Genomic DNA, 24,115 nt, shown 5'->3' on the forward strand with positions numbered 1-24,115 from the left:
ATAAAATTCATAAAATTAAAAATAGTGTATAGTGTTTCAATACATTACCAAATTACAAACACAACAAAAACTAAGTTCAATAGTACAAACCAAAATGATAAAGTTCAACACAATCCACAAAATACCATAGTTCAAATTCAACATAAAAGAAATAAAAAGACTACTCTGGATAACGACCGTATGCAGCGGTCATACAGTAATCATACCAACTTATGTAATGAGCATGTGCACGAAAGTATCTGTCCAAGTGATAGTCGTACTCATATTGAATTGCAGCATCAGACATGGAGTGGAGGGGATAATCTGGAAATGGTCGCACCATGTCGGGAGCTAGAGTTGATGGTGGATAGTAGTCCTGATTGTAACTGGAAGACCCGTCATCATACGAGGACTCCGTGCCTTGAGGACCAATTGATACCGATCCGAAGTTGTAGGACAAGTCATCAAAGTCATTGCTAAACGTAAATGACATGACATGATTCATACATATGCGTCCGTATCATGAATCACTTTTACTAAATTAAATTAGACTAACAGTCATGAATCATATTCACAAACTCTAATTCACAAACTCTAACATATTACCAGATCTAAAGTTCTAAACTAACATATTCCCGGATCTAAATAAAAATTGAAAATAATTCATAAGAAATTCGGAATAAAATAATAATGATTTTAAATATATGATTTTAACCATAATCATCACAAACTAACAATAAATTCAAAGATTAATTTGGATTAATAAAAAAAAAATTAGAAAACATGAACACAAAGTCTAACATATTCCCGGATGTAAAATAAAATTGAAAACATGAACACAAAGTCTAACATATTCCCGGATGTAAAATAAAATTGAAAACAAATCATAAGAAATTTGGAATAAATCAATAACCAAGTTCAACATAACCATAATCATCACAAACTAACTAAAAAATAAAAAAGAATTCGGATTAATAAAAACAAATAGAAAACATGAACACAAACTCAAAATCAACACTAGATTCATGTTCAAAACTACCAATTTATATTTAATCTTCAAGAATTATCAAGAAATTAAAAAAAAATTAAAAAAAAACTCAAAATCATCAAAATACAAATTCACATTGAGAAGCTCACCAATACCAGTGCCTTCTGGCGGTATCTGGAGAAGTTTGGCATTCGGAGCGTCGGTAAGTTGACGGGAAGCTTTGAATGTGGCGGAATTCCAGAAGATTTGCACTGGGTCGCGGCGGTTCCTCGGAGTCACCGGAAACCTCCGGTTTTGGTCATTCCGGTGCCGGACTCTTCAAAAAAACGGGAACCGGACTGGTTCCCGTCCGGTTTCCCCGGAATTTAAATCTATTGGGTCTCCAAATTATCATATAGTTGAAGTTCAAAGGCTGGGATATATATCGTGAGCAAATTATCATATTATTCTCAGCGAAAGTAACCAGCCCTGAAAAACTATAAATGAATAAATACAGTGCGTTGATATTGATTATGAATGTCATGTTATTCCCTTATTTGTAATGAAATATAAAAAGAAACAATAAACCACAATTTCATGGCTGTATTAAGACAGAGAAAAGGATTACAGAACTGTCTTCCCAAAAAAAGGTAAACAAATAAACACAACGGCAAACACGCTCGCAAGCAGACTTTATTACGACGATTATTTATAACTTATTCAACTCAATGCCCACTCTGCAAAGGCCTGGTTTTCACTGCTTACATACGTGCCCTCGAAGAAGAAGAAGAACCAGGTTCACTCTGCATAAAGTAGAACCAGATAAATATGGAGTGTCAGTATTCGGTTTCCATGAAGAAAAAAGTTAACCATATTGCAGTTTATCACATATGGAGGAAAACGAGAAGATAGTTTCTTACCAAAAGCATGCCTTTCATCGCTCGTTCTTCCAAATACTTTGACGGTTTGTAAAACTTGCCATACTTTTCAGACCACTTCTTGAGGCTTGAATAAACATGCTTAGGCCCAACCATGTCAGCCCAGAATACAATACCACCCCTGCAATAAACGATCCGATTGCTTGCTTTAAGATTAGACGCCCAACCAGGTAATTTAATTTTCTATGCCTGTATAATTCGCAAAGAATTTCATGAAATGATTTACCGGTAGGACGGGAAACTCATCCCAAAAACTGAAGCGATATCCAGGTCCGATGCTCGGACTACAATTCCGTCCTCCAAAACACGGCATGCCTCATTTACCACGGGAAAGAGAATCATCTCGAGAATTTCTTGGTCTGATACGGATATTGGCTGTGACCATCATACGATTCAACAAAATACATATTTAACACCAGTAAAAAAATATGTGCTCCAGAAAGAAATGTCTCACTGAGTGCGTTCCTAAATATCTCGAATCGGTTGTGTGTTTTGACACAGAAATAATACCTTTCCACCTGGCATGATGTTTGTCAACCGTCGCGATTCCTCAATAATTGGCAGTACTGAGAGATCGGGCTTTGGCGGGCTTCCCTTTACGTAACTGTAATATCCCTTTCCATTGTTCTTACCTGAAAGCAAACACCACAAGCGCAAAAGACAAGAAAAATAATAAGCATTCGCAAAACAGAAGGAAGAGGTACAGGCAAAAGCATTTCGGAAGTCTTGTCTTACCATTTCTTCCATTTTTCACTAAGAGGTCAACCAATGGGGAATTAAATGTCCGGTCAGGGAATGCAGTAATAAATTCCTTTGCTGTGGCAGTAAATACCCCATAGCCTGCTAAATCTTGAAGCCTGCAATCAGAGTTATTATGAGCAAATCAATATTATCCTCAAAAGCCAATGTGTAGTTGCATCCCATACATTATTAATGGCTAAAAACAAAGCGGAAGTGACAATAGATAAATGAGGGAAAGAAGATTACTGAAATGGACCCAAAGGGAGGCCAAACTTGGTGATCACTCTGTCAATTCTGAATAAATCCACCCCTAAATTGACCAAAACATGAGCACCTTGTGAGTATGGAAAGAACGTTCGGTTGACAGCGAAGCCAGTGCAGTTTCCAACTACAACAGGAACTTTCTTCATGATTTTGCCAACAGTCATAAGATCAAGAATCACTTGTGGTGAAGTCTTCTCTGTACGCACAATCTCCAAGAGTGGCATCACATGGGCAGGGCTTTTATATATAAAAAAAATAAAAAATAAAAAAAGCTATTTCAGCATTTGATTCCGTACAGAATTTTGATCAAATGTATATATGTAAAGAATATTTCACCTGAAAAAATGTGCCCCCACGATGCGATCTTGAGAGCTTGTTTTTTCCCCAACTAGTCGAAGGTCAATGGTGGATGTGTTACTCGCCAATATGCAGTGAGCAGGGCAAACTTTCTCAATCTCACTAAATATCGATTGCTTAAGAGGAATTTTTTCGATGACGGCCTACAAACAGGACAATCTTTCAGCTATTTCCTAACAATAAGACACAATCGATCCATAGGCAGAGCTACCATAAAGAAAATTAACAAATAAAAAGATCCCTACTGCGCAATGTAAATATGGGTCTACCTCTATGACCATATCGACATCCTTAAAGCTTGTGTAATCCAAAACGCCTTTAAGAAGTGAGAGAGCCTTGTCTGCCTTGTCTCGTGTCAACTTCCCTTTTGACACCAATCCCCGAACATTTGCTGCACCAAAACAATAACAGGGAAAAAAGAAAAGAAAATGATCACCGTTTACTACATACAGCTCAATGCTTTTCCGAAGGTTCAGTTTCCAGGAAAGAAACTTAGCAGTAAATTCACACTAAAAAACACAATAGAAAACGATGTATTTAATACTCATATTGTATGAACAAAGTAACCACCTTCTATCAATTTTGTGCCCCTTGAAAGGTATTCGGTATTGATTTCCTTCAGCACAACATTGATATTGCTCAGAATAAGAGCTGTAGCAATCCCAGAACCCATCAAGCCTCCTCCAATTACAGCAACTTTACTTATCTTTCTTGGTTTGAGCCCAATATCGGTAACATTTGGTATCTGTAGAAGTTGTGTGTCACAAATATTGCAAGGAAAAGAAACAAAAGCCAAAGCATATTTTTTTTTAAAATAATGAAACCAACATATATAATTTAATGCTACATGCAAGTGAAAACAGTATTCCCAGACAATTTTACCAACAAAAGAATATACTAAATTATCAGCTCAACCCTATAAACATGTACCTTGGATGTTGCACGCTGAGCAAAAAAGACATGAACAAGACCTTTTGAGGTGTCTGATAAAACCAATTTCTTAAAATCATTTGCCTCCTGCACTAAAAATATCAGTTGTCATTACAAGATAAGGTCGGTAGTTGGAAAACGGAAAACAAAAAGTTAGTCACACAAGTAAATCCAGATGGTTACAAGTCATCGTTATGTTACGCAAATTAGGGTAGAAAACTGATAATACCTTTAGAACTCCACTGTATCCTCCATGAATAATACCATCCTCTATCACCTCAAGACACACCTGGTGCTGAGGCATATTTGGAGCAGTTCTCTTGGCTTGTTGACGGGCAATTTTCAATATCTCACGAGCTTCAGACAAGGAACCAATTTTGTCTGTCCTGTGAAGGGAACGGATCCATGGTTTTCGTCTCTCAGCAATGGCTAAAGCCCATACTCGTGATGCTTGCAGCAACTCTTCAGAAGACACAATTGAATCAACAAGACCAAGCTTCTTCCCTTCTTCAGAAAGTATTGGCTTCGATGACTGAAAAGCATTCCATACAAAATTGATATCCCATCATACAGAGTGATTATCCCATCATACAGAGAGATTAAAAAAAAAAGGTGATGTTCTTCCTACCACAATCTACTGAGCAAACAAGCTCTGACGCATGAAAATGGTATATATTTCTTTAAAGCTTAAATAATCATCTTCGATAGTAAAATCAATTATAACTTAACAGATCATTGAGGAAAAACGAAACTAGGTCTAACTCCAAACACAAGGTGGAGGAAAAAAAAAAAAAAAACTAAGTAAAAGTTCAATTACCAGCATCATTTCAATTGCCTTTGAAAGCCCCACAAGCCTTGGAAGCCGTTGTGTGCCTATAAAGCAAATCAATTAGTACAAAGTTACAGTAAACCCATTATTTCAGAACTCAAGAACTCACTGCGGCAGAAACAAACCGTACCTCCAAAGCCGGGAATGATGCCAAGAGAAAGTTCTGGCAATCCAAGCTGAGCTCGGGGAGCTGAAATACGTGCATGACACCCCTAAAAAGTTAATTAACAGTTAGTATGAAACGTTACACGATCAGATTATTTCCCAAAACTTTCAGAGGTTAAAGTACCAGTGCCAGTTCTAAGCCACCGCCAAGAGCAAGTCCTTCTATGGCAGCAACAATTGGCTTCTTTGAATCTATGGTTACAACCCCCAAAATAAACACAAAACGAATACGTCACGTGTTTGTGAAAAGCAAAGTTAAAATGATCAATCAATCTAACCCAGATATATACAAATAATCATCCTCGTAGTTTGGCCGGGAAGAGACCTTCGATTACATTAACCACAAGATCAACAGACACATCGGGCATAAGTGAAACATCCCCTGCAACATCAAAGATCACAGCGAGCTGGATTTAATAATTTCACAGGTCAAACTAGATTCTAAGTTTCAAGTCACAAATATGAGTCTGAAGAAATCGCTTCACCGATCACATACCGGTCGCGTGAACTTTCTCGAAAACGTTAATGTCAAAACCACCAGAAAATCTCCCTCCTTTGCCTTCATTTATGGAAGAAGAAGAAAATTGTTATAAAAAAAGGACGATTAGAGCAGGTAAATAGTTTAAAGAGACCAATAACTGTACATCCGATACAAACGACTTAATGCCAAACACCCATAATCAGTGAAAACCACTCCAATTTACGTAATTAAAGAGACTTTACTCCTCAAAAACACACTAGAAAATCGAAATCCAAATCCAAATTCAATCACCGTAACAATGACGAATCAAAACTCACCAGTCAAAACAATAGCTTTCACATCGTTTCTCTTCGTCGCCTCGTCGAACTTTTCCCTCAACCCCGCAATAACTGAGACAAATCAACAAAATAAAAATAAATCGCCGAAACAACAGACTATCCACAACCGATGATCCAAGCAACGCGAACGAAACCTTACTGGGGATAGCCAAAGCGTTAACCGGAGGATTGGATATGGTGATGACCGCGACGCCGTCATTTCCGACCTCCATGCTGACGTTAGCCCTTGCCATGGCGTGATCTTGTATCGTATCGTCTCGATCTTGATAATTGTCTCGGAATTTTTGATAGGATCGAAAGTTTCGATTACGCTTCCCAACGATAAGGATAAAAAAAACTATAAATAGTTAAATACACTGATTCTGGAATGGAAAGTCGTGGTGTAATAATATTGTTTTATGAAATTCGTTATGAATCATTATTTTATTATTTTATGGGTTGTTGTGCAGACTCATCGTCGGAAGACCAGCTAGGCTTCTATAAGCGGCGGTTGGGCATCCAGGTGGGAGAGTTTTATTGGCTGGGTTCCTCCGAAGGAAAGGGTATTAAAGTAAATACGACCACGAGTCGGTAAAGGTAGAGTCAAACTGGATAGAGATGCTGCGCTGGTGGAACTTTCCTGCTTAAAATCCTTCCGGGCCTTCTAGAAGTTCTAAATGACCTTAATTCCGTTTAGAAAATACCGATACAAATATTTAAAGAATTTAAACACTCCGTTGGCTTGGAAAAAAAAAACAGGAAATATCACTTTCGGTAGTGTTTCATTGTTGCTGAAGTGATATTTTCATTAGGTAATTTATTGTCATTCATTATTTAATGGTAGTGGTATCCATTGAGTAATTTATTGTCTTCTATTGTTTAACGGAAGTGAAATTTCCGTTACGCTTGATAGAAGTTAGCATTTTCGTTAATTTCTATTATGTAATAAAAAAAAATTGAAAAATCAAATTTAAATGGTAAATTAAAGGGACTCAAATGTTAAAATTTTAAAAGAAAATACTAATATGTAAAATGAATTGAATCTTTATTAATAGTCATGTTTTGAAAGTTTATATCAAAATTATTAACAAGATCAATGTTCACAAATATTTCTTGAGAAACGTGATTCGTGTTGACACAAATCTTTGTAAACGGTGAGTGCTTCGATCATTACGGGTTTCAAACTATGCATTCGATCATCAATGATGCAACCCGAGCTGCTAAATGCAACTCGGACGACACCGTTGCTATATCTCGGAACATTCATTTACTTGTTGATGAGTGTCAGGATAGACTCGGCTCGGGAAAATTTGAAATTTGTCGTTGGTAAAACTTGAAAAAGAGTAAAACTCTTCATCGACCCTAATATGATCATGTGCCACATAATCTTGTTCAGTATGACGTTTTATATATTGTAAAAATGTAGGATACCCTCAAATTTTATTCGGGGGTCTAAAATGCATGTAAAACCATATAAGAAAGGAATCTTTGAAATTTCCCAATATTAAAAAAAAAATTGCTCTCATAGATGTGACACATGGTTGAAATATTTCAAAATAGTTGCAATCGTGAACATGTTCGGCAATTTTTGTAAACTATATATCGCTAAATAAGATGTGGGTATGTAAACGGTGAACAATGCACATGTTTCATCGTAAAAAACGTGAAGAAAATTAATAAAGCACTTAGCTACTGCGATGTCTAATTCGATTATGTCATGGTCTCTGTTTCTGTTCACAAATTCACGTGTAACTTCTACAGGCCAAGAAAGAATTCATCATTAAAATGTTGAGTTCCACCTATTCCTGTTATCGGTGTGGAAGGTCCTCTCGTCAAGACTGCCTCTTGAGTTCGTCCATTCTTTGGGTTGAAATGTTTATTCAAGCCATGGCTTCTCTAATATTACTAATACAAAATGCCCAAATCCGGCTTTCACTATAAAGTTTATGATATGGATAGCACATCTTTGGTATAAAAGAGAGTCTTGATTGAGTATCTTAAGGCGTAAAACTCTCACCATGGAGTCGTTGTTTATGGCATTATCAAGAGTTATAAAAATTATTCTCTCATAAAAGTTCCACTCTTATATAACATCTAGAAAGATTCCTAATATGGCATCTGATGTGTGACTACCCTCTATTCTCTTAAAGGCTATGATCCTCTTGTTTAGATTCAAAGCCTCATCTATGTTATGAACTACAACACTCATGTAGTCCATTTTGACGTTTCCGACCAAATATTAGAAGTCAGCGCTACATTAAATCTAGCAAACATGAAACAGACTCTAAGTGTGTCTTTTCGTCTAATTTTTTATTTATAATTTCTTTATGAAGAGTTTTTCTTTTAATAATATTAATACCAGGAACTAGATAGTGCACAAATCTTCCAAAGCCTTCACTTTTTACGTGAGAAAATGATTGGTCGGTAGAAACTATGTATTTAACAAGTTCTTTTCTAAATTCAACGGGATCGTGGGTAATTACCTGAGATGAAGAAGATCCGGCTTTGATGCACATCTTGTAGTGGTGGCGCAACGAGGAAGTCCCGTGAGTAGAAGAGTCGGCTTAGATAAGCTTCCCACATTTGCTATATAGACCATTCTTTCCTTCATCACCGTGGATCTTCTGGAAGTATTTTCACATTCCGGTACCTGATTTTCTTTTATTTTTTGGTTGTTGAGCTTGTGGATTTTATTGGTCTTCGTGATTTGGTGGATCTTGATGTGGAGGAGGTGGAGGTGACTCGTGTTGAGTTGGTGGAGGAGGTGACTCGTGGTGAGGTGGTGGAAAAGGTGACTCGTGTTGAGGTGGTGATTGATGTTGAAATCTACAAAGTTGTTCTTGATATACGAGGTAAGGGTATTCGTATGGATATTGTTGAGAGCTAGAAGGTTGGTCATGAACATGACGAGGATGAGGATATTGTGTATAGTATTGTTCTTGAATTGGAGGAGGAGGAGGTGAAGTTTGTTGTGAAAGAAATTGTGGTGGAAAAGGGGAGATCGAGGTGAATCGAGCTAATTCTATAGGGAAATTTGGAGGATGGCATTGTGGTGATTGCTATTCGATATTTTGTAGTTGTGTATTTGAGAAATGTTTAACCAATTTATTGAAAATTGACGTGGTGGGAATGGTTGTTGAACTTCTTCGTGTTGCTCATCTTATTGTTGTGATTGTGATGACGTAAGAGTGCGATTAGAATTTCGACGCGATTCATGTGAATCTCGACTAGAAACTCAGTGAGATGGTGACTCGCCAGGGATGCTTGTAGAGTATATAATACTAATCAAAATATAGACAATTTTTTTATTTATTTATTTTTATAGATAATAACTATAAAACTATAATTTAAAAAGGGGAAATGTCGGCAAAAATACTCGAAGTTTGCTTTAACCGATATTTATATAGTCAAAGTTTGCTCTAACCGATATTTATATACTCATTCTTTTTATTCTTGGGCAAAAATACATCATGTTACAAATTTAGTTACACGTAAGTACTTCCGCCGTTAAAATTTCTGTTTGAACTTAACGGTGCAAGTAGTTACGGCGCTACTAAATAGTCAAATGTGGTATTTTTCCTGAAGAAAAAAGAATGAGTATATAAGTAGTGTTTTGTTTAAACATTGAGTATTTTTGCAACCATTTTCCTTTTAAAAAATTTAACTATATTTTTTTTTATAGATAATAACTATAAAACTAAAATTTTAAAAATTTAACTATACATAATATAATAATTTTTTAGATAATAACTATATACTAATTTTAGAAATATTAATTTTATAAATGTAATTATGTTGATAATACTGTAGAGAAATGTTTGTAGAGAATATTGTAGAAATGAAATGTAACTTGTGAGATGAGTTGTGAAAAATGAATTAAAATGAGGTCTATTTATAAGGAACGATCTGAAATGAACTGAAAGTGTAAATGTTTGATTAATATTGTGGCTCAATGGTAAGAAACGGTCAAAAAATCTAACGTTAAAAAATATATATTCCTTTCATCAATCCAACTGTAAATAAATTAAAGGTTGAGATTGAATTACAAAAAGCCATCTCCAAAGAAGAAAACGTCTGCAAAGCCAACATTCACCTAATGGACTAATGAAATTAACTGCGCATCACTGTCAACCATAACCCCACTGCCACTTCCGACAGTTGTTGGAAGTTTTTCTGCCATTTCCGTGCCACGCGAATGACGGTACTTCCGTCAGGCACACCAAACCATTCAGCACGCTTCTTTTCGTTACCTTCGGTGCCAAATGTCAGGATGATGTTCTAATTAATTAAGAACTGTTCACGAAGAAAAACAATATAAAAATTTTAAACTCGAACATTATATTTGAAAAAAAAAAGTTTAATTTTTTTTTTGGCGAAGGATCGGTGTATGTTATTTCTTCACTTGATAATATTAAGAGCAACTTAAATGGGGGTTGCCCATGTTTATGTGGAACTTAGTTGAAAATCAACTTAAGTTGTTCATGCATTTTGAATAACTTAAAATAGCATAATCATTATGGTAATGATGCTTATATTTGACACCAATGCTCACTATTATTTTTATATATAAATAATATAAAGTTTATATAAAATAAATAAAAAAGAAATAATATGTATTTAAATAGTATTATAGTTGACAATTTTTATAAGAGTAATGCTATTTGTCACGGGTCCGACTTTTAACGATCCACTGAGTGTGTGACAAGTGGAATCATTTTAAACAGTTTTTGCTATTTATCATTTTTTATGGGGGAAGTCGTCAGTCGCCACTCGTAACAAAAATCATTTCCCTTTTTATAATGATTACATTAGAGTATTTTATCTAAAAATTTCCCATTAATAATATAAAAATAATATTTAATAATATATATTATTTATGATGACATTGGAGTTGCTCTAATACTTGATACTGATGCTACTTCACAATATTAGTTATTATTTTTTACTATAGATACATAAAAAGGTAAGTATAGTAAGTTTTACTACTTACATCTATAGTAAAAAGAGCAATGCTATTTGACACTACTCACTACTTTGAACTATCCATTCAACTGTTGACACGTGGACAAATCTGTCCACGTGTCAACACTTGAGTGGGTAGTTCAAAGTAGTAATGTAAAGCAAAAAGATTCAAAAATGATGAAGTTTACACAATTAAATTTACCAAGGTTATAATATATGACGCGGCAGTCTTTTATTGGTTCTGAAAAAGTGGGACCCACAGCCATAATCAGTATATTCATAATATTTTCTGAGCAACCTCTCTCGGAAAAGACAAAGTTAAGTATTAATCAGTTCACTTCCAACTCCAAAGTTCAAACACACTCTCTCTGTCTCTCTCTCTCGTCTTTCTCTGGTTACCACTACCGAACCCTAAAATGTCAGACAACTCTCCTCATGAACCTCTTTTCCACCAGCCAAACAAGTACTACTTAAGCGAAGGCTCGCATGTCGAGGTTCGGGGCGAGGAAGAAGGTCTGCAAAATTCGTGGCTTCCAGCGACGGTCTTAGAGTCGCCAAAGCCGTCGGAATATCCAACTCCGGCGAGACGAACGAAGGCCAACAAGACCGCGAGGGTTCAGTACACGCACATGATCTCCGGCGACACGGGAGAGCTTCTGGTGGAGACGCTGATGGCTTCGTCCGTCAGACCAGCTCCGCCGGAGGATCCGGAGCCTCTCGCGCCGGTGGAACCGTACGAGATCGTTGACGCGTTTCACGAGGATGTTTGGTGGAGTGGCTACGTGGTGAGGTGTGACGTGGATGATGACATGTACGCGGTTGCTTGCAAGAATCCGCCGGATGTTCTTAGGGTTCGGAGAACTGATCTGAGGCTTCACTGGGATTGGGTTCATAACCCTACTCGCTGGGTTAGGCCTCACAAGGAGGTCAGTGATTTATTTCTTTCTTTTTCTAGACTTGCATTGCATGGAGGTATATTTTGTTGGGAAGGTGATCTTATTTTTTATTTTCTTTGTTTAAATGTGTGTGAAGGTGATAGGTGATAGCTTTTTGGGTTTTTGATACGCGATGTTTAGTGGGAAATAAGGATGTATAGTTTCTTGGGAAGGTGATCTTTTTTTTTTTCCTTGTTTAAATGTGTGTGAAGGTGATAGCTTTTTGGGTTTTTGATACGCAATGTTTAGTGGGAAATAAGGATGTATAGTTTGTTGGGAAGGTGATCTTTATTTTTTTTCTCTGTTTAAATGGGTTCTAGGGTTTTCAAGGTGATAGCTTTTTGGGTTTTGATATGTTATGATTCGTGGGGAAAAAAAGGTTATAGCTTTTTGTGTTTTATTGAATATTGATATCTTCGGGTGTTTTTTTTTTTTTTTTTTTTGGTGTCATTTCTGGTTTTCAAAGCTTTTGTTTTTTTGTTAGAAGTTTTAGATTTGGGGTTTGGAAGAATACAACTGGACTTAAATGGTGTGTTTTTTTTATTTTTTTATTTTTATTTTTTTTATGTGTTGCATAAGATGTTCACTTTGTCCTTTTTTTTTATCCTTCTCATAAAATCACTAAACTAAATTCCATTTATTTCTGTTATATCTGAAGATCTTGGATCGATGCCTAAGGCCTATGATTATATTTTTTTAGTCTTTTGGGTTTATAACTACAGTATGACAGTCGTGTAACTGATTACTCACTGGATTGTAGAAGGTTAAAAAGGGATCACCATGGTTTTTCACACCGGCCACGGAAATAGAACAGGACTACGATGAAGGAAAACCCGGGACTACTTGGAAGCCTGCCATTTACGTTGGGAAATCTAGGCGAGGTTTACACTTCATTAAATTTTCATATGAAGGCACGTGCTTTGAAGCTTTCTCCGGCCGTATCCGACCCCGCCCACCTAAAACGGCTCGTGAGGATTTCGAGTGGGCCGAGAAGGTCGAAGCATTCTGTGATCCGTTGTGGACTGTTGGAGTGGTCACAGGAGTTCTTAAAGGAAAGAGGTACATCGTTGCCCTCGAGCTTGAGAACAAAGAGGCCGAATTTGATCACTCACAACTCAGGCCTTGCCTGGATTGGGCTAATGGACAATGGGTTTCTAAACCATCATCGAAGGTACGCCTCAATGTTTGATTGCTATAACATATGGAGGTTTTACAAAGCTTTATTGATTAAAAAAGAAAACACTTATGAATTTTTTTTTATATATATATATATATATATATATATATTTCATTGTTTTCTGGCTACTGGGTACAGGTTAGAATTTGCTTTTCTTGTCATTATTAGCTATTTTATTGCAACGGTGTTTGGAAATGTTGGAATTAGCTTTTTATGGTGACGAGGTTTGCTCAGTTATGGTATTTTTGTAACCGACTAACGGTTTCTGTTTCGGTGTAACAGACTTCAGAGAGGGGCCGGAAGCTGAAGCGTGCACGTGATCTCGAAAAAATCATCTCCATCGAAGATGATGCCGATTCTCTGAAGAAGCAGGCTGTTATTAGAGACGACAACGAGCCACTGAAGGAATGTGTTGTCGTCAGAAACGGTGACGAGTCTCTGAACGAGGAACCTGTGAAAGACATTGTGATTAGAAGCGATGATGAGTCTATGGCACAAGACTTTTCCATGGGAAACAATGACGAGCTTGCCGGAAAAAGCATTGACATTATAGACGATGACGAGTCTTTGACAAAACATGTGGCCGTTGGGAACGATGACGAGTCTCTGGCGAATGTGAACAAGTCAGGTAAAACAAAAAAATCTTAAATTCAAGCAGAAGCTCGTTAACTTCATATAACATCCGAAATTGGTTTCGCAGATGTAATCGAATCTACACCTTTCGTGAAATGCTCATCGATTTGGCGATATCTCGTGGAAGCGGAGGACGTATTCAAAAGATTCCCTCAGAGCCCTAATTTCCTAGCATTGGAAAACTGCGACGAGGAGAAGCGAGAAGGGCTCGCCGTCGGTCACATGGTCAGCTTCTCCAATTTGGTCCGCCGAATCTCGAATCTGCAGCGAAACGACACCCCGAAGTGCGTCGAGGGTTTGAAAGAGAGGCTCGTAGAGTACGAACACATGGGATTTGAGGTGAACGAAATTCGGGGCATTCTTGACGAGTGGTTGGGCAAGAAAATGGAGTGGGAAGGATATGAGCGGGTGTTGCAAAAGAATACTAGTTGGATAGCTTCCGTGGAGGAGGAGCTCGAGAAGATTAACAAAAGGCGAGCAATCTTGATGGAAGAGAGAGAGCGACTGGGGTCGGAAATTGCGAGTTTGAAGGAAGAAGCTGAGTCGCTATTGGAAAGTGGAAGAGAGCTGCTCAACTTTTTTCCTTGTTCTGCGGATGGAATGAAGAATGGTAAGCTTGGCTAGATCTGGCTTTATTTACGAGGTAAATAGTATATATATGTTTTGTGAATGTAGGCAAACCATTGAACACTCGTACCAACCTATGTGAAGAAGTGTTCAATATACTTGCAAATAACTAACGGCTGGCTAGGAGAGTATTACTAGTGTGTGCGTGACTTTGCTGTTGAATTTTGTATGTACATTTTGCTACGAAAAGCCAAGAACTTTTCCAATTTGAACTGCCTCTGTATTATTTCGCGTCTCTGTATCCCAAATATCCTCCGTTTCTTCTTACAGCCCAAGTAACTACTTCAATTTCACTAACATTATGGTTGAGCCGGAATGTTTAGTCTATATCGGCCAAGCCGGCTTCAGTGATTATAAGATTTAGCTATTAATTCTTATATTATGTTAAAATTAAGAATCTAATCTTTAGGGCTTAGAATATTGTATCAAAACCACAGCAAATAAACCAAGGGATGAGTTGGGGAAAAAACAAAATGAAAAGACCTTACATACATCAATTTTAATCAGGCAAAGAGTCAATACTAGCCGTGGACGACGAACTCTATGGTATTTTGCTATGAAAAATATGGATGAATGTTTTTTTATTAACACTGAAAAACAATATTTGTGAACGATTAAAGTATTTAAATTTGAAAAATAAACGACCATAAAGTCTGATATATATTTATTTTTAGGTTAGATAATCAAATTTACGTTATTAGATCAACAAAGTCATTTTTCTATTTAAAACATATGAATATTCACATATTTATCTGCAAATACTATTCAAATCTGATAAAGTTTGGGAGTAGTACTGCGGAAATTTGAAAAAGTCAGTGGCTTTATACTAGAATAAGATAATAAATACTCGTAGTAACTCAGACCCACTAACTTCCTTTCCTTGGGTAACAAGCAAGGAAGCTCATAGCTACATGAAGCCGAGATATCTACCAAAAACACAGATAGTGCTCGTTTTTACTACTACATTACATATATATATATATATATATATATATATATATATATATTATATACACGCAATCAATGGCGAGCCGTGGGACTTCTGAGGCTAAAGTTCTCGAGCTTCTCTAAGTAAGAGAACCTCTTGGTGTTGATGTTCGCAGGTTTACCGGGAAGCTTATTCAGGTCGTTCAAGTCTTTGAGCCGACTCTCCTTAACGACCTTCAAACCCATCTTCTTTGGGGTCCCCTCTTCGTGGGCCGAGCCCCAGCCGAGGCCCAAACCCGTCTTCTTATTGCTGTTGCTGTTTCTTTCGGGCTCTTCGTGGGCCGATCCCCAGCCCATGAACTCCGACAGGGTTTTCGACGGCGTGTCCGGCGACGGCGAGCTCATCATCATCATCCCCGCTCTTTCTCCGCCGTCCGATTCGTCGTGCCTCGGTGATCTCTGAGGCGTCGAAGCCGGCGCCGGAACGACTGGCTGTTGGCTCTGAATCAGCGAATCAGCGTAGAACACGTCTTCGATTCTCGAGATGACATTGAAAGCCAAGCTCTCTATCACTCTCGAATAGCTCTCAAGGATCGCGTATCCAATGTCCTGTGGAAGGAAATTGTTTTTTTTTTGTTTTTGTGAGGAAAAGAAGACGAAATACGAGTTATAAGAGGACTTGGTCGCAAATGTGATGATCTTACTTTGTTGTATTGGATTTTGCTGATGTCTAGTGCAGATTGCGAAATCCCTGGGTATCGCTGTTTGAGGAGGATCAAGATCGTCTCTGCTCTCTCTTCGAAGAGCTCTCTCTTCTCCAAGCTCACTCCCGATCCCCATGAGGATTTCCCGTGGTCCTTCTGCGTCATTTTCCTCTGCCATATCACCACGGAAGCTTCGATCTTGTTCTTCAGGTCCAAGACTTTGTGCTCCGATGATAAGTCCACCGATCCAAGCAATTGCTCAGGGTCAAAATAGTCATCTGTTATGCTCTTGTAGATCGAATCTCCCAGGCAGTATCTGCCATTCTAAACACAGGGAAGCATATAAACCTGTTATTGATATTCCTGGCTGTGTATCTAAATACGAATCCTTCGTATGTACGTGTATTATACCTTAGGAAGAGAGTCGATGTAGTTTTCAGGGATCTCCATTTCGGAGAGTACTTGTGCGTTTATTGCCATGGAGGCTTTCAACACTTGGTTGACCGAGTCCTTCTGAAAGCTGAGCCATTTACGGCAAACCTCCGATAATCCGTCCGGCGAGACTTTGACCGTCGGTAACCACCACTTGTCGTCGTTTCTGTGGAAATCACCCTTTTCGGTGTCATCAGCATCTTTCGCGATGTACCAGAACTCGGACTGCGTCGAAAACTGGTCTAGATAGCCCTAGAATTGCAGTAACTTGTTCAGCAAGGTATGCATAAATCCAGGTATGCAACGGTAATATATTATATATGTATGTGCGTACCATGAGCATGGTGTCTAGCTTTCTCAGCGCGGGTATGTTGATGTGAAGATCGTTCCTTTGGCGCGTCACCATTATCTGCCGAAACCAAAGGCCGAAATGGTAAATTTAACAAAAGTGTTTGAGAGAGAGAGAGAGAGAGAGAGAGAGAGAGAGAGAGAGAGAGAGAGAATGAACCTACATCCATGTGAACGCCGTCCTTAGATAGCTGTTGAGAGGGGACAAACTCGACAATGTGATCGGTGACAGACAAAAACCATTCCATTTCTTTTCTCCACCTTGTTTTCCTGTCCGGAGACATCGGCTCGAGTTTCTTCTGTTCTCCGAACACAGACGCTGTAACCCGACATTTTTTTCAGAATTAAAAAAAAAAAGAATCTTGATGGGTTTGGGGAGGAAAAGATGGTTGATTAATCATTAAGTTAATTATTTATACCTGCAAGGTTGGTTATGGCATTTGACAAAGCCAAAGCTGAGGAAACACCTTTTCCACCACCAGACATATCTTCACCCAAAAGAAGCTTTGAAAATCTCTCCTTCATCATCTCCATATCTGAAACATTCAATCAACCAATCAATCAGGGTATGTTTGTTTGAAACCCGAAAAATCTATAAGAAAAACATTGAGAATTCTTTTTTCCAATGTTGTTTAGATTTAGGACAATCCGAGAGAAAATGTATAACTGAATTCGAGATTTCATTCTCCTTCGTACAATATGTGGAAAATGAAATCCAAGCAACCCTTGATTCTTATAAGCCACATGTATATGACTCTTTTCGCCTTTTTTTTTTACCTTCCCAACACAATGCAGAATTTTGATTTACTCTCATAAATTTCTTTTGAATCTTCATTTTCAAACGGTCTAGACCAAACACAAGCATGAAAAACAGAATCCCAGACCTTGATGACTGGAAGTCTTGGCCTTGACGGTCTCCAAGCACGAAACCGGGGCGTGATAATCGTCCTTGAGCGAGCTTCCGATGTTCAATGGGCTTCGTGGCGGCTCCGGGCCCACGCGGGGACAACAGCTCCGGGCCCGATTCCCGGCGTCCTCGTTCCCGCTTCGAATATCTGCTGACGTGTAACTATGAGCGTTCCTACTAGAACCCATATCAAACATTTTCATGAGCTGGAATGACTTCAACTTTTGGAAGCTTTCTTGCCGAGAAAACGCCCGAACCATTTTTCGTGTCACTGCCTTTCCCAGATTCTGAAAACTCTTTGCCTTGTTTTTGTCTTATAAGAGTCAGAACCAGAAGAGCATGAAGGGAAATGTTGGGTGTCTTTTTGGCTTTGTTAAATTTTAGGAAAAAAAGACAGCAACGAGAAGCAATGCAACACCTTTCCTAGTAACCCAAATGAGAGGCCAGAGAGAAAGAAGGAGACAAAATAAAATATTTGCTCGCTTATTATTATTATTGATGAGTTGTTGGAAGACAGGGATTTAGGAGAGACAGAGAGAGTTTGTGTGGAACTTTTATTTTGTTTTTGTTTTTGTTTTTGTTTTTGTTTTTTTCCCTCTTAAAACGTGGGTACCAGAAAGGTATAAGAAAAAGAAAATGTGCATTGTGTAACAGAAAGAAACTGAATAGATTTGAATACTATATTTTGAAGTCTGTTTTTTCTTAAAATAAGAATATTATATATTTAGTGGTTGGGAAGTCAGCGAAAGCCAAAAATTCCCGGGACGCCGTGCAGGCAAAACCATAATCTATTTTCAGATTCTATTTTTTATTTGATTTTTCTTTTGTACTGTTAGAGATTCCATTGTCTTTTCATCGGAAAGTCAAATATATTAGCCTCTTTTAGTAAAAATTAAGTGTTCGTTTGGAACCGTCTTATTTTTTTTTTGTTCTTCTTTCTTCCTGGGATTAATAGTTTATTTGACTTAAAGTCAAGAAAGAACATATAAGCATAAACTATTTTTGTTAAATTAGTTAAATTAAAATAGAAAATTTCTTAAAAGTCAAACTCTGAAATACACCACCATTAACGAGCTAAAAAGCCAGGGGCTTTGACATTAATTTTTTTTATTAAAAAAACATAAATTACCAGAGATTATGCTCTTTAACCCCTAATAGATTTATAAATATTTATATAGATAATATATACTTGATAAAATGACGGTTTGAGACGTGTTACCCACATACAGACTAATAATTTATTTTGTGTTCATATTTGACTGCTTCATCTTATTGCTGGAGCACTAAAACAAAGCCGACAACACGCATAGCACTAGTGTTTACTTCTTTTCGTATTTATTATTTTTGAAATAGATTAAAATAAACGAAGTTAACCACGAGATAGAAAAATATGTATACACATGTTTGCAATTGCATAGCAAAATTATTTTCAAACAAGCCCACATATATTTATCTGTAAATAGTTGTATGATTCAACGACAAACTCAGTACTTAGACACGGTTCTCTCTCCTCTCTCTATATATATATTTTACACGGAAAAGCTATTACAAGGCCCTCTTGTATATTTGACAAAGCAACGGTATTTATAAGCACAAATATTGACATGACACACACAAACAAAACAAACACAAAACTCTCACAGAGACAGACAGACAGACTCAAACTATCTGCAACTTTTCATCAAATATGATGAACTTGAATTGCTTGAGGAAACGGAATTCCCGGGTAACTTCTTGCTCTCACATCCACTGAAGTCAAGTACACGACGCTCCATCTGCCATTTTTGTAATTGTTAAAGAGTGAAAGCTAAAATGTAACGAAAAGAAAATAGAAAAAGATACCAGTTTGCTTACCAATGTATTTGGTGGCACGTTTTCCTTCTCGTCGTGAAGAAAAGAGCCGTCTTTGCAGTTCATATCGTCGTCAGCGCAGAGCATCATCTTCTTGGATGGAATTTCGGGATAATCTCCTTCCGTTACCTGTCTCATCATCCCCGGGGACATGAAGTCATCCAGATCCTGCAATACAGTTTGATAAAGTGGGGTGATAAAGAATGACTTGGAAAGAATTGCCACACAAACAAAAAATTTTAAAAAAAAGCTACCTGGAGAGTTATGTCTGTATCGATCCCTGTTCCCTGGAGAAACGAATGAGCGAACCATGGAGATTTCCATGCCGACGGAGATTCAAACCCTCGTTGTTTTCCGGGGGTTTCGCAAAACCTGAGACAAAATTGTTAGAACAAATATCATCAAGGGCTTACACAAAATGTCTTAAATCATAGAGTAAGTAAGGCAATGTCATACATGTAAATGCTTTGCAAATCAGCGTCGTTGCCAGCGACTTCACTGGTGTTCTGGTTCTCCACGGGCCCTTCATCGTACGGTTCTTCTTTTTTCTTTATTGCTGAGTCAAAAGAGCCGCCACCTCGGTCCAATCTACTTGACTTTCTAGAATATTGACTTCTGGGACTCAAAATCGCGTAAGTGAAGCTTCTAGTTGCTTGATTTCTATATATCGGAGAAACAATAAACTGACCCTCCAAAGGATGCTCCATAAGTAACCCACCACCACATTGATGTTGCTGCAGTGTTGTCAAGATAAAATAGAAATAAAATTTAAAAAAAATATACGACTTTTTTTTTTATAAATAACTTGGCTTAAAAGTTTTAACGTTTCACCTGTTCAAGTTTGCCATCACTTATATGATCCGAGTTCTTGCAATCCAGTTTGTCTGCCCTCTTTGTTTCATCTTCAAAACCGTAGTCCACAATAGTTATATCTTGCATCGAATCATCGAATGACGATATGGACATCCTACACGCACCATTGTCATCAAAGATAGACTCTAGAGACGAAAACTCCCCCGACAAAGTAGACGACCTCAGATTCAATTCCCTATCGGCTCTCGTATCTCCCTTTCTTCTTTCTTCGGATGGTGACAGAATTTGATGAAGCCTCTTCCTCGTCAAAGATGGTGTTGTAGCGGAAACGAAGCTCTTTGAAGCGTGCTTTGATGAAGTTCGTGGAGTTCGATCCCGGATGGGAGAATCCAATACTAAGCAGCGTGGCGATGAGGTGTTCATCGATGACATCATGAGTTGGCGGATCCCAAACGGGCTGTAGTTGTGAGGAATATCTCCGGCAGACTCCATGAGATCAGAGCTAAAGAAAGGAATATCTAATCTCGGGAAACGAGAAGGCTCGCGAGAGAGCGTTTTCAAATGATGCTCTTCTTCTGCTTGTAAAGTCCCGTTATTGTTATCTACCGAGGGAAGAGATTCCGATGAATCTGCTTCTGGGGGTTTTTCATTTCCAATAGAATCAGAATTTGGCTTGCTAAATATATCCACAGACACTAGTTTTGGACCCTTCTTCGCCTCGTCTAGCTGATAACCATCTGTTTTATTTGCTGCGATTGGAGAATCGACACATATGAAGTCATCTCTTGAAGTTGGTAGCTCTAGACTCTGGTCTGAAACATGGTTTTCAGGGACAAATGTCTTCAACGGCGATGCAGTTGAGGCTAAAGAACATTCAACATCACATTGATCTATGTTCTGTTGTGGAAAGCAGCCAGATTCCTGAGGCCCTTCCCATATAGCTTCCGAGCAGTCTCTCTCTGATATCAATAGACCCTCGAAATTCATAGACTCAATAAGCACATTTTCTGCCTCAACAGAAGCACCGAATCGAACTGGACTCTCATTTGAAGTTTCACAGAGCTGTGAAGAAGAAGTGTTGACTAATTCAGGGGAACCATAGTTGCTATTCTGGAACCCCGGTGTCACATTTACATTGCTTGAGCCTTGGGCAAATCCCAAATCGCCTTCTTCTTCTATTCCATTTACATGATTTGGTAAATGAAGCTGACCTTCGAATTGATCGAGTAAACCTGATGCCAGATAAGTTTCCACCTTCTTCTTCACGGAACTATTCCAGTGATTTTTTATTGCATTGTCTGTCCTGATGCAAGAAAAAAAAGGAGGAAATTTTTTTCAGAAATAAGCAAACCATCAATCTATATATGGCCATTCATTGTGTCAGGTTTGTTACAAAAGAGACTCACCTTCCAGGCAAAACTTTCGATAACTCGGCCCACTTGTTCCCATAGACTTGATGAGCACGAATCAAAACTAGCTCTTCCTCCTCGGTCCATGGCTCCTTGTTTATTGAAGGATTGAGATGATTATGCCACCTGTATGAATGCATAGATTATTTGTGATATCAGCGAAACATGATAGTGATACATTACAAAAGATAGAGACTAGATTATAACTAGATGTATTCTATAGCGGTCGTTACCTTTCTCGGCATTGCTTTCCAATACGTCCAGGTAGCGATTCTGATATCATTGACCATTTTTTGGCCCCATATTTCTTCACTAACTGGACTATCGCTTCATCCTCCTGGTTATATAGATATAAAACATATTAGTTAATGACAAGATCCTCGCCTAAAAAAGGAAGTAGTTTCGGCCTCTAAAACAATTTACCTCTTTAGACCATGGACCCTTGATAAGTTCAGGATTTAAGACCTTCTGCCACCTATGAAGGCATTGAACATCCGATCGGTCTTTGAAACATTCGGCTATATGTTACACAGCATTAACATTAAGAAACAATAGTCAGTATAAGGATTCAGAGTAAACAGAAATAACCCTGCAATCTATCCCTTAAAACTCGCTAAATTTATGTGCTTAAATGGGCTTTCCTATAAGTAATTTTTGCGAGACAATTACAGAAGTAATAATCAAAATAATGTTTGGGCTTTCCAACAAATATACCTATCTTTTTCCAGTTTTTGCCATTGTAATGCTTGACGGCCCTTCTCAGCACCTCATCCTGATTAAAAGTCATGCCAACAAGTTATCATAAATAACGAACAAGCCTGAAAACAGTTAGGAAAAAATATGTACATAACAAGGTGAAGATCAAAGAAACATGATATATCTCAATTGAACATTAGGCTGACTATATTCCATACAATTCCCAGTTTCATATCTCGTCCCAAATATGTACAAAGATATAGATGATGCTGTAATACCTCTTCGACTGTCCATTTACCCGTTGTCGAACGTCTTGTGGGACCACTGATTCTCCTATTACAAAAAAGGAAATGAATTAACATTCACAAGAGGAACAACATCAGAATATTTCACAGAAAAATCATCAACGTAACACTGTTACAAATTGGAAAAACAAAAAGAGCTTTTCAAATTTACCCTCTCAAAGGCTTGATGTTCTGATAGACACTATCCGGTACACCAGGATCACCAACTCTCTTCGCACTTGTTCTTCTCAACCTCGTCATCAGAAAAGCTTCTGAGTCACCAATCGATTAACGAAATCCAATTCACATAAACTCCCCAAGAACATCTTTTGCTCTGATCACCCAAAAACAATCAGCTCTTCAGATATCCCCTTTTTTCATTGAAATTGAAACAACTAGTAAAAAAAAGACCTAAAAGCCTCGTGAAATGAAGCTGAATCGAAGCTCGGAGATGAGATAACGAGGATTTACAGATCGAAAGTAATCGAATCGCTTGAGAAATCGGAGCTTCTAAGATTAGGTTCAATAGTTATACGACTTTTTTGTTTGCGATTAAAGAAGGGGAAAAGAATAAAACGGTCGAGAGAGAAATTTGAAAAACCAGGAGCGAAAACAATCCTGGCGTTAAATCTCGAGCAAGTTTGGTTTGCATGGACGGTCGAGATTACTTTTGCCTGAGTCCAAGTTGCTCGACTAAGTTCAAATACTTAACGGGTGACTAGATGAGAAAAAGAAACGTATTATCTTCAATTTAAATCCAAATCCTATATAGCTAAAATTAAGGAACGGGAACTTTATTGTGGATTTTGATTTAAGTCACCTAATGTGGATTCTTTATTTAATTTTTTTCCTAATATGTTGATACATTAGATTATATAAGATATATGAATAAATTGTGTTAAGATAATTTTCATTACCCAAAATGTATGTAAGTTAAAATAAATTGGATGTACTAGCTAAATAGCCATTAAAACTAGAGTCTAGTAGAATTGTAAAATAGATACGAACTGTGTAAAATTAGAAAAATAATAATTGTGATAATAATAAATTTTGAAAGTACAAGAATAAATAATATAGTTACAATGTATAGAACTTCAATAGCATAATATATTTTAGGGCAGTTTAGTTTAATAGCTAACAACAATATTCATGTTTTCAAAATAGCAAACGTTTGCAAATTTTTAGAAAAATAGCCAAACAGCTTAGGTGGCATTAGTGATAACTAAACGGTGCCAAAAGGAAGGAACACAAGTTCTCTTCTCCTTTGTTAGACAATTCCCTAAAATAAGGGAAGATAAATTCTCTTCCCTTATTTTAGGGAATTCTCTACTAAAAGGGAAGAGAAATTCTCTTCCCTTAAAAGAGAATTCCCTTCTCCTAAAATATATTTTTGATTTAAAGTTAATGGTATTTTATTTGTAGTGTTTTTAATTGAAGAGACT

At 37.5% G+C, this 24,115-nt stretch overlaps 4 protein-coding genes across 7 annotated transcripts; 1 reads left to right on the plus strand and 3 right to left on the minus strand.

Moving 5' to 3' along the window:
• Nucleotides 1-1,446: 1,446 nt before the first annotated feature.
• Nucleotides 1,447-6,474, minus strand: AIM1 (Enoyl-CoA hydratase/isomerase family). Its single transcript, XM_089611654.1, has 18 exons — nucleotides 6,129-6,474; nucleotides 5,969-6,040; nucleotides 5,667-5,729; nucleotides 5,496-5,552; nucleotides 5,295-5,362; nucleotides 5,136-5,217; nucleotides 4,994-5,049; nucleotides 4,406-4,708; nucleotides 4,177-4,263; nucleotides 3,817-3,991; nucleotides 3,516-3,637; nucleotides 3,226-3,389; nucleotides 2,872-3,126; nucleotides 2,620-2,741; nucleotides 2,395-2,516; nucleotides 2,111-2,259; nucleotides 1,867-2,005; nucleotides 1,447-1,749 (listed from the first exon to the last, which is right to left on the minus strand). Exons 1-18 carry the CDS (start codon nucleotides 6,220-6,222, stop codon nucleotides 1,708-1,710), a joined length of 2,172 nt encoding a protein of 723 aa, XP_089467780.1. The 5' UTR covers nucleotides 6,223-6,474; the 3' UTR covers nucleotides 1,447-1,707.
• A 4,833-nt stretch (nucleotides 6,475-11,307) lies between these two features.
• LOC149400833 (DUF724 domain-containing protein 2-like) lies at nucleotides 11,308-14,525 on the plus strand. Its single transcript, XM_089611659.1, has 4 exons — nucleotides 11,308-11,856; nucleotides 12,626-13,036; nucleotides 13,325-13,670; nucleotides 13,743-14,525. The coding sequence occupies exons 1-4, from the start codon at nucleotides 11,347-11,349 to the stop codon at nucleotides 14,297-14,299; spliced, it is 1,824 nt and encodes a 607-aa protein (XP_089467785.1). The 5' UTR covers nucleotides 11,308-11,346; the 3' UTR covers nucleotides 14,300-14,525.
• Nucleotides 14,526-15,322: 797 nt separating this feature from the next.
• Nucleotides 15,323-17,880, minus strand: LOC149400834 (rho guanine nucleotide exchange factor 8-like). 2 transcript variants are annotated; one of them, XM_089611662.1, is made up of 7 exons: nucleotides 17,598-17,880; nucleotides 17,133-17,249; nucleotides 16,878-17,032; nucleotides 16,700-16,774; nucleotides 16,345-16,617; nucleotides 15,934-16,257; nucleotides 15,323-15,838 (listed from the first exon to the last, which is right to left on the minus strand). In XM_089611662.1, exons 1-7 carry the CDS (start codon nucleotides 17,878-17,880, stop codon nucleotides 15,323-15,325), a joined length of 1,743 nt encoding a protein of 580 aa, XP_089467788.1. The 2 variants fall into 2 exon arrangements, with proteins under 2 accessions (XP_089467788.1, XP_089467789.1); XM_089611663.1 differs by having other exon boundaries at nucleotides 17,133-17,264; nucleotides 17,595-17,880.
• Nucleotides 17,881-19,023: 1,143 nt separating this feature from the next.
• LOC149400835 (transcription factor MYB3R-4-like) lies at nucleotides 19,024-23,234 on the minus strand. 3 transcript variants are annotated; one of them, XM_089611651.1, is made up of 12 exons: nucleotides 23,085-23,234; nucleotides 22,846-23,007; nucleotides 22,668-22,722; nucleotides 22,408-22,465; nucleotides 22,117-22,211; nucleotides 21,927-22,030; nucleotides 21,691-21,819; nucleotides 20,303-21,587; nucleotides 19,928-20,205; nucleotides 19,726-19,843; nucleotides 19,475-19,639; nucleotides 19,024-19,395 (listed from the first exon to the last, which is right to left on the minus strand). In XM_089611651.1, exons 2-12 carry the CDS (start codon nucleotides 22,932-22,934, stop codon nucleotides 19,285-19,287), a joined length of 2,487 nt encoding a protein of 828 aa, XP_089467777.1. In that variant the 5' UTR covers nucleotides 22,935-23,007; nucleotides 23,085-23,234; the 3' UTR covers nucleotides 19,024-19,284. The 3 variants fall into 3 exon arrangements, with proteins under 3 accessions (XP_089467777.1, XP_089467778.1, XP_089467779.1); XM_089611652.1 differs by having other exon boundaries at nucleotides 23,145-23,231; XM_089611653.1 differs by lacking the exons at nucleotides 22,408-22,465; nucleotides 22,668-22,722; nucleotides 22,846-23,007; nucleotides 23,085-23,234 and having other exon boundaries at nucleotides 20,303-21,582; nucleotides 22,117-22,205.
• Between the last annotated feature and the right edge of the window lie 881 nt (nucleotides 23,235-24,115).

Source organism: Urtica dioica, chromosome 4, assembly GCF_054948205.1.
Source record: "Urtica dioica subsp. dioica isolate 48M chromosome 4, U.dioica_male_clone48M_v1_H2, whole genome shotgun sequence".
Lineage (NCBI taxonomy): Eukaryota > Viridiplantae > Streptophyta > Magnoliopsida > Rosales > Urticaceae > Urtica > Urtica dioica.